Genomic DNA, 9961 nt, shown 5'->3' with positions numbered 1-9961 from the left:
TGTATACTTTAGTCCTTTTATAAGTATTTTCTTCCCATCTGTGGCTTGTCTCCACATTCTCTTGACCTTTTAATGTGAGGGTATTTTTTTGCCAATCTCAGTTCCTCTGAGATACCTTCATCTTCTTTGTCACGACCACTTTTCTCATTTATGTCAGTAAGTTTGCCTTCACCAAGTTCTTCCGGCTACATATCTAGAGCTTCTTGAACTGCAATAGTGTCAACATTCTTACTGTTAGCTCTTTCCATTTCTGTTCAGTCTGAGTTTAACTGCAGCATTATCACTTGTCATTTCTTTATTGCACTTTTGTCTTTGTTGGTGAGTTCCCCTTTTCAATTATCCATTTTTGTAAAATTCCAAGTGGGTTTATCACTGAGAAGCAAGCAGCGCCACTAGGTGCTTTGCTCTGTGTGTGAATAACGGATGTACAGTGACTAACAGACTTTGAAAGAAGTGAAGTGATTGGTCATGATACACATCTGTTACTTACATAGTGATTTGTGGACTGAAGGGCCAGCAGTGAAGTTTGTACTTCTGCAGCTAGAGTTAATAATATACCATGATAACTGAAGCTCACACCTTTTTTTTTTTTTTTTGGAAAATGTGTTATATGACTGAACCATTATGAATGGAATTCATGCATATAAGAACCAGTGCAAAGTGAGGCCTGCCTGCATTTTAATGTTTTTCCCCAGTTATACATGATATGAAGCTATACTGGAAGAGAAAAGAAAACATGCAGGAAACAAAGGCATTTTTCTTTTTTCCTAATAAGCAGAATATGGAAAAGTGGAAGTCTTGATGGAGCTGGGGAGGAAAGAGTGCAAAGTGTGGCATGCTGATAGAGCTTCTTGTCTGATGGAAGTGAAGCCGGAAAGGATAACAAAGTTTGGAGGCAGCTGACATCACCTAGAGCTTGGTTTGGGGCCTTTGCTGTATCCAGTTGGCGATGGCAGGAATGCTTTGGACCTTCTTCCGTAACGTCGCCAGCCTTGGATGGATGTCCAACAAATCAGGTTTAAAGACCAAAAGTGTGGTACTACAAATTTCCCAGTAGAAATCTGCCCAAGTTACCTAATTTAAAGAAAAAAAAATTTCATAGGAACATGAAGACCAAACTTCTTAATCTGAAAATTGTTTCTTTTTAATTCAAAATAATGTTATCACAAAAGCAGAATGTATGAGAGAAAATTACAGATAAGATTGTACTCCCAACAGCCAGAGGTAACTCTTATTAACACCTCTGTATATGATATTTTTCTTTTGTGTGTGTATATGTGTTTTTTTTTGTTTTTTTTTTTTAGGGCCGCACCCGCAGCATGTGGAGGTTCCCAGTCTAGGGGTCTAATTGGAACTACAGCTGCCCACCTACACCAGAGCCACAGCAACACCAGATTTGAGCCTCGTCTGTGACCTACACCATAGCTCACGGCAATGCCAGATCCTTAACCCACTGAAGGAGGCCAGGGATTGAACCTGCAACCTCATAGTTCCTATTCGGATTCATTTCTGCTGTGCCACAACAGGAACTCCTATGGTATTTTTCTATGCATATGCATTTTTACTAAAATGAGATCTTATAGAAGAGTCCACACTAGTCCTGAGGAATGATGTCCTGTCTTAAGGATTTTGTGATTATTTCATTTTATTGTTTACCTTGTTCCTTTATATGGCAGAGTAAAAAGGAGACTAGCATGCAAGTTATCTTAGAGAGTTCACAGTTTCAAGTTAAATATTTCTAATATTAATTATATTGGATCACCTCAGAAGATATATGTGTCTGACTATTGGTATAACCCTAAGGTTGGCCACTGGTACAATATTAGGATGACAGTCTAGCCCTACACTTGTACACCTTTTTTGTCTTGTACACTTGTTTTTGTTCCCTTGTGACTAGAAACTAATATGGATGATACTACTTTAGCTCCATATAAAGAGTGAAGTTTCAATGTAGACTATTGTTAGTTGTCCTTTTGTTTGAAATCTAATCATCATAACTGCTAGTTTTTTGGGGGGTTTTTTTGTGAGTTTGCTTACTAAACACCTGTCAACTAGTCATCTGCTGGTTAGAGTTTATGGAGTGTGTGCCCAGCACAGGTCTAGGTGCTGAGATATAAGAGTAAGAGGTGAAACAAACCCTTCTCTGATGCAGCTTTTACCTTAGAAGCAGGAAAATAAACTGTAGTTCAGGGGATTGGCCAAGATGAGGGAGTAGAAAGGCCCAGAGGGAGCTCACTTCCTCTTAGGAGCACACCAAAATCACAACTATCTGCAGAACAGCAATCAGTGAAAAAGACCAGAACCTACCAGGAGAAATCTACCACTGAAGACAAAGAAAGAACCACAACAAGATGGGTAGGTGGGGCAGACTTGCAATATAATCCAGTCCCAATCCCCCAGGTGGGAAATCCACCAACTAGAGAGTAAGTATATTACAGAGGCTCTCGCAAAGGAGTGAAAGGTCCAAACCCTATGTGGGACTCTCCAGCCCAGGGGTCCCACACCAGGAAGACAAGCCCCCACAGCATTTGGCTCTGAAAACAATAGGGCTTAATTTTAGGAGTCCCAAAGGACTGGGGGAGATAAGTGCATAGAAAATTTCACATATACCAGGACCTAGGACAAAAGCAGCAATTTGATAGAAACCAAAGCCAAACCAACCTGTTGGTCTTAGACTTCTGAAGAGGTGAGGGGCAGCTGCGGCTCACCCTGGGGACAGGGACAGAGAAACTTTGCAGCAGCCATATTTGGGAGCTTACCACACCAACACTGGTGCAGGTGGGCACCATTGTGGAATCCTCCCTCTAGTCATTAGCACCAAAACATGACGCCACCCTGCGACCTCTAGGCAGCAGTGCTGGGATGCTTCAGGCCAGACAACTTATTGGTCAAGGGGCACAGACCCACCCAGTCAGCAGACAGATTGTCTAAGACTTTCTGAGCCCAGAGCTACCCTTAGACATGCATGTAGACACAGATCTTCCCACAAAAGGACCAAGACTTGGCTCCACCCACAAATGGACAGGCACTAGCCTTCAGACCAGCCTCACCCAACCAGGAGCAGACATCAGATATAAGAAAACCACAATCCTACAGCCTGTGGATACAATTGCCTGCTCACAGCAGGCCAGACCCTACCCTGGGATATGCTGGGCTCTGGCCCTACCCACTACCAGGCTTCAGGACACCCTGGATCCAACCTTGTCAAGAACTGCTCCCTCCCCACCAGTAATCGATCTGACACCAGATCTGGATTCCCTGGGCCCTGAAGCCAGACTCCAGGACCAGCTCTGCCTGCCAATAGTTTGGCACTAACCCCAGGACCTGACTTCACCCATCAGTGGAGTGGCAACAATTCTATAGAGTCTTTTGGACCCTGACTCTACACACCAGTGAACCAGCACTAGCCCTGAGGCCCCCCTGTGAGTTGTGCAGTCAGCCATTTCATAAAAGGCCCTGCTAACCAGCAGGCAACAACCCCCACACAAAGCAGAACCTGGCAGTCAACCAGGCTAGAGGGCAGCCAAGCTTATAAGGCCACCTAACATAGCCCACCAAACTAAAAGGACACTCACAGCCCTCACAGGGGGAAGCACTTGAAGTTAAAGGAACTTCTCTAGGCAGAAAAGAAAAGGCCACAACTAGAAACAAGAAAACTATAAGATGAAAAAGCTACTGGTAAAGCCAACATAAAGTAAATGTAAAAAATCACCTACACATAAAGAGAGTAAGAAGGTTAAAATACAAAAGGAGTAAAATCATCTATTGCCACGATAAGCAACCAAAGGATACACAAAATATGACAAACATGATATGTAAAATATCAAAAACAATAATTGTGAGAGTACAAATGCAAGGTTCTAAAATACATTTGAAATGAAGAGGTTAACAACTGAAAACAATCATATATATAAGCATAAATAGACTGCTATATAAAAACTTTACAGTAACAAACCAAAAATCTATAATAGATACACAAAAAGGAAAAAAGAATCCAAACAGATACTACTAAAGATGGTCATCATGTCACAAGAGAAAACAAGAAAGGGCAGGGGTGGCTGGGGGAGATCTACAATAACCCAAAAGCAATTAGCAGAATGGCAATAAGAACACCCTTATTGATAATGACATTAGATGTAAATGGACTAAACTCTCCAACCAAAGGGTACAGGGTGGCTGAATGGATACAAAACAGGACCTGTATATATGCTCTCTAAAAGAGTTTCACTTTAGATCTAAAGACACAGACTGAAAGTAAGGGGATGGAAAAAGCTATTTCATCAAATGGATATCAAAAGAAAGAGTAGCAATACTTCTATCAAAAAAAAATAGATTTTAAAGACTGTTAAAGAGGCAAAGAAGGACACTATAAAATGATCAAGGAATTAATCCAGTAAGAAGATAAAACAATTGTAAATATATATACGCTCAACATAGGAGCACCTAAATATATAAGGCAAATATCAATGGACATAAAAGGAGAAATTGACAAGAAAGTAATAATAGTAGTGGACTTTAACTGACATCAGTGGACAGATTGCCCAGACAGAAAATCAGTAAGGAAACACTGACGTTAAGTAATACATTACACCAGATAGACTTAATTGATAAACATGGAACATTCCATTTGAAAGCAACAGAATACACATTTTTGTCAAGTGCACATGAAATATTGTATAGGGAGTTCCCTTTGTGGCTCAGCAGTAACAAACCTGACTAGCATCCATGAGGACCCAGGTTCAATCCCTGGCCCCACTCAGTGGGTTAAGGATCCAGCATTGCTGTGAGCTGTGGTGTAAGTCTCAGATGTGGCTTGGATCCAGCATTGCTGTGGCTGTGGTGTAGGCTGGCAGCTGCAGCTCCAATTGGATCTCTAGCCTGGGAACTTCCATACACTGTGGGTGTAGCCCTAAAAAAAAAAAAAAAAAAAAAAAAAAAGAAGAAGAAGAAGAAAAGAAATACTGTATAGGATAAATCACATGCTAGGCCACAAAACAAGCCTTGGTAAATTTAAGAAAATTGCAGTCATAGCAAGCATCTTTTCTGACCACAAGCTGTGAGACTACAAATCAACTACAAGAAAAAAACTGCAAAATCACAAACCTGGAGGCCAAACAATATGCTACTAAACAACCATCGGACCACTGAAGAAATCAAAGAGGAAATTTTGAAATACTGAAAGGCAAATGAAAATGAAAACACTACAACCTAAAACCTATGGATACAGCAAAAGCAGTTCTGAAAGGGAAGTTTACAGCCATATAAGCTTACCTCAGGAAACAAGAAAAATCTCAAACCACCAAACCTTATACCTAAAGCAACTAGAGAAAGAAAATTGTTTTACATTTCCTGTCCCAACTGAGAAGAGCTGTTTATCCAAGAAGCTCTGATTTCTTTTAGTATTTAGAGACCAGAATCTGGGTTCTAGGGGTTGCCCAGAACAATTGGGTTGGTCACTTTTTCAAGGAAAAGAAAAAGACACAAAATGTTTTTTTCTTTATCATGAGATAAAGTATATCATGAACTGAAAATGGTGCACAATATTTTTTTTTCTTTGTCCTGAGAGAATATCTATAATGAGATGTATAGTCCAATCACTGGGCTTTACAAATGATGTTTCTTAAAGTAATTTTTCACTATGAGTACAGAGGTACTTATCTACATACTCTATGCACCAACTTGATACAAATTCATTTGTTTCACTTTTTTTTCCTCAGTGATAGCTGTTAAATTTTTTTTGTTATATAATTATATAAAACATTTAGTTCATGTTAACAAAGTTAAATAAGGTTTATTCAAAAGTTTAGCTTTTGTCCCTGCTCTCTGACTATCCTTTCACCATGGATAACACTGTTTTGAATATGTTTTTATAAGTTTTTGGTTTATTCATATATATACACATATATAAATATATGCTTATATTTTTTAAGGTGTAAAACATACTCACAGAGTTCCCAATAAACCACTCTTTCTCTCCTAAATATGTGTCCAAATCTTGTAGAAGATGAGGTGCATCACATGTAAGTAGCTCATTAAATATCTGATCCTAAGAGAGAGAGAAAAAGATGGCTTTAAGGAAAATAGAAAGAAAATAATATGCTTTGAAGAGGAAGTAGGTTTTTCCATTTTCATTCTCCCTCCCACATGAGTTCAAAAAGAAAGAGGAGTAGTAGCTCCATGTTATTGGTGGTGGTTGTCTGTTTTTTAAATTTTATGACATGAAGATTCAGGTGTGGTCCTCTGTGGATCTTATTCTTTCCTTTATTACTCATGGGTTAAAAAATAAATATTTTTGTCTTCAGTTCTTACAGGTTTTTGTATATAATGACTATGTATTTCATCCATAAAATCTTTTCATAATTGTTATCTTAATTTTTGTTAATGAAAATTATTCCATTACCTTTTTTACATTTCTAAAACTTCCCCCATTTTTAATCCTCTCTACCTTTAAAGTTAAATAATATAACTGAAGGTAAAGAAATTAATGTTATTTTTGTAAGGCTAGATTCCTTCAGTTTGGCAGTCTTTCCTCTTACTATTGTGCTTAGTGGAAGTAACTCATAATGAATCATTATCCTCTTAGGCCTTTATGGATTTCTTCTCTTGGGCCTGACATTGTACTGCATTGAATCCATCATCTAGGTGCCCCCTTTTGATATAATATGAAAGGTATTATTACAAACTGAATAATACCCTTAGAAAAAATTATATATACTCATCTTAAAAATTATCTGTTTTGGAGTTCCTGTCATGGCTCACCGGTTAATGAACCCTACTAGCATCCATGAGGACACGGGTTCAATCCCTGGCCTTGCTCAGTGGGTTAAGGATCTGGCATTGCTGTGGCTGTGGTGTAGGCCAGCAGCTACAGCTCCAGTTGGACCCCTAGCCTGGGAACCTCCATATGCCATGGGTTCGGTCCTAAAAAGATGAAAAGTTAAAAAATAAAAATAAATTAAAAATAAAAAATTATATTTTTTTATTGAATCTCTCAAGAGCAAATCATTTATTCATGGCTTCTTTCTTGGTAAGAACTATTTATTTGTTTACATCTATGAAAATTGAGCTTATTTGTATCACAGATATGAAATGTAAGCAAACTCAAAAATATTATAAAACATGCAATATCATTAATTAATATTCCTAAATGACCTATGATAAAATCCAGCTTTTACTGAGTCATATAGTGGTTTGCTCCCTCATCAATTTGCTGATTTACTTCCTGTTGTTATTATGACTTAGCTAGGTAATGTAGATTATATGCCTTGTGTTTGTAGCCTACAGTTTGCAAAAGCATTATTACCTATTTGCCTAATGTTTGCCAGATTTCACAGACTGAAGCTTGAAAAGTTTGCTTTCCACAATTCTATACCACCTTTGTACATAAGGTTCTATTTCTATGGTTAATTCATAGTTCTAAATAAAACAGTTTGAGTCCTTCGACCCTTAGAATTTGTGAGCTGAGAGGCAATGGGCCCAGAAACACGAGGCACTTTCCACAACTAGGCTCAGCTCAGCATCAGGTGGGGCGGTAATGGGCAGCTTGGCTGTCCTAGAATAGCTAAGAAATAGGAGAGAGTTAAACACAGCACGATGTAGCTGCTCAACAGCTTCCTAAAAACTCCTGTGAGCTCACCTGGGTAATTCTGTTACTTTTTATACTGTGCATTTCCACAGCATAAGGTACATCAGTGCTTTGTACATGCAGTGCCAGATAAAAATCTTATCTCTGAGCTCTTCACTTCTCCTTTAGCCCAGGTTCTCTTTATGTGTTTGGTGAGAATCATTCAGTCTAATAAAATGTAAATTGCTAAACAGCATAACCCTTCATATTCATGAGTCATTTTCAAGAGTACCCACCAAAATAACCCAAAGAAACTGAAATTTGATTACACATCCTTTTTAAAATTCTTGATAAACCCTAGACAGCTGCTCTTACATGTGATGGACTCAGAAATTTCCTTCCTCCTCCTCCAGAGAATTATAAAGCAGGAGATTTTTCCACCTTGAAAAAAAAAATCGTTGCTATAGGATTCTATCAAATGAGCTTTAGAAGAATTAGGGAGGTTTGTATATTTCTCCAAAGCACTATTTTCAAATGCACGCTGTGAAAATCATTTAGTATTAGAAATGGGTCACTAACATTCCTTCAGTCCTGCTTATCCTTCATCCCCACCCCCACCCCCGCCTTGTTGTTCAGAGAAAAAAAACTGAAACAGATGCACTGAATAACTACAGAAACACTAGTGGTATTTTCAAGGATTATCGGTGTGACCAAAGCCCAGAGACATAATTTGCCTTTTAAATTAAATTTGAATTAATTTTAAAAATTTTAATTGGAAATGTAAATTTTAGCAATCACTGCTGAAACAGTTATAATTATGGGACTTTGATGGCTTTTTAAAGCACATGTAATGAGAGGATTATTTTCACTATCCATCTTTACATCAATATTCTGCTTTTGAAATTTTTTACCTGACCACAAGGTGGCAGCAACGCAACCCACTACAGAGAGACTGGGCGAAGAGACACAAAAGACTTGTGCGTGTTTCATTGTACACTGGCCAGCTTCTACTTATTAATCAGATAGTCTGTCTCCACAGTCTTTCTGCAGCATGTTTTGTTCATGAACTTAGATTATGTCCTGTGAATTTTGGGGGGAGGTAGGTGGTATGTAAGATCATTGTTATTCTAACACAAAGGTAGAGTTCCTCTTATAAACGTTCAAAGAATATTTTCCTCTGGGAGGCAGCTTCTATTATGGAGCCTCAGCCACAGAAAGGTACAAAGTAGAGAAACAGAGAAAGGCAAGCCTATGTGGAACAAAAAGCTTTAGATACTCTTTTCTTTCTTTTTTTTTTTTTTTTGTCTTTTTGCTATTTCTTGGGCCGCTCCCGCGGCACATGGAGGTTCCCAGGCTAGGGGTCCAATCGGACCTGTTGCTACCGGCCTACGCCAGAGCCACAGCAATGTGGGATCCGAGCCGCATCTGCAACCTACACCACAGCTCACGGCAACAACGCTGGATCATTAACCCACTGAGCAAGGGCAGGGACCAAACCCACAACCTCATGGTTCCTAGTTGGATTCGTTAACCACTGCGCCACTGCATTTATAAAGATATGTGAACTATAGATGCTGTGTCTGACAAATAAATGGAAAAACAATGAACACGGAACTATGGGATGACATGGTATTAATTAAAATACCTAATATTTACTGAACACTGTCTCCCTAGCCATAGGTACATTTAATCCTCCAACATTCTTCAAAGTTTTCTTTTCTATGAGAATATATATCCTACTTAATACATGCCTCCCCCATGTATCCTGGAGATCTTGTAAGTCCCTTAAGGGCATTCTTGCTCTTTTTTCCCTCTCCCTTGCATAGGGATTCTATGATATCCCTACTTTAGAGACACAGAAAGTGAAAATCTGATAGGGATTTAAGTGACAACTGATAAAAGCAGAATCAGGATTCAAGCCTGGCAGTATGACTCCAGAGCCCAAATGTATTTCTGCCATCAGAGCTCAGCTTTGATGTAAGACCTTGTCTTAGTTAGGTATGTGTATGTATGTGCGTGTGTGTCTCCCCACATACCTTACATTTATGTCAAGGAATCAGTAAATGTGAATACTTTTGTGTTCCAAATATCTCAAAGGGTCCTACTTAAGCAGTATTTGGAATAAATACTGCTTAAGTAAATTGATAAGATTGCCATTTGTTTTGTGCTTAGCTTTTGGATACAGGCCTTATGCCATAACATGTAGATAAATACTCATGAGCAGCTTTTTTTTTTTTTTTTTTTTTTTCCCCCGTCACAGTGTGCAGTGCCTCGAAGTGGGATCTCTGTTCCCAGACCAGAGGCTGAACCTGGGCAACAATGGTGAAAGCACCAAATCCTAGCCACTAGACCCCCAGGGAACTCCCAGCATAAATGTTTTGAATCCTGGCTGTGGCA

At 38.9% G+C, this 9961-nt stretch overlaps 1 protein-coding gene across 1 annotated transcript in view; it reads right to left on the bottom strand.

Moving 5' to 3' along the window:
- Nucleotides 1–753: 753 nt before the first annotated feature.
- Nucleotides 754–9961, bottom strand: part of HPGDS (hematopoietic prostaglandin D synthase) — a 30216-nt gene continuing 21008 nt past the window's right edge. Inside the window, exons 5-6 of the mRNA XM_047798981.1 lie at nt 5948–6046; nt 754–1074 (exon numbers count right to left, since the gene is read on the bottom strand). Coding sequence (XP_047654937.1) covers nt 910–1074; nt 5948–6046 — 264 coding nt within the window. The 3' untranslated portion in view covers nt 754–909. The remainder of the gene's footprint in view (nt 1075–5947; nt 6047–9961) is intronic.

Source organism: Phacochoerus africanus, chromosome 10 (genome assembly GCF_016906955.1).
Source record: "Phacochoerus africanus isolate WHEZ1 chromosome 10, ROS_Pafr_v1, whole genome shotgun sequence".
NCBI classification, from domain to species: domain Eukaryota; kingdom Metazoa; phylum Chordata; class Mammalia; order Artiodactyla; family Suidae; genus Phacochoerus; species Phacochoerus africanus.
Note: the sequence above shows the minus strand (reverse complement) of the source record. Positions and strands in the feature narration are given on the sequence as shown.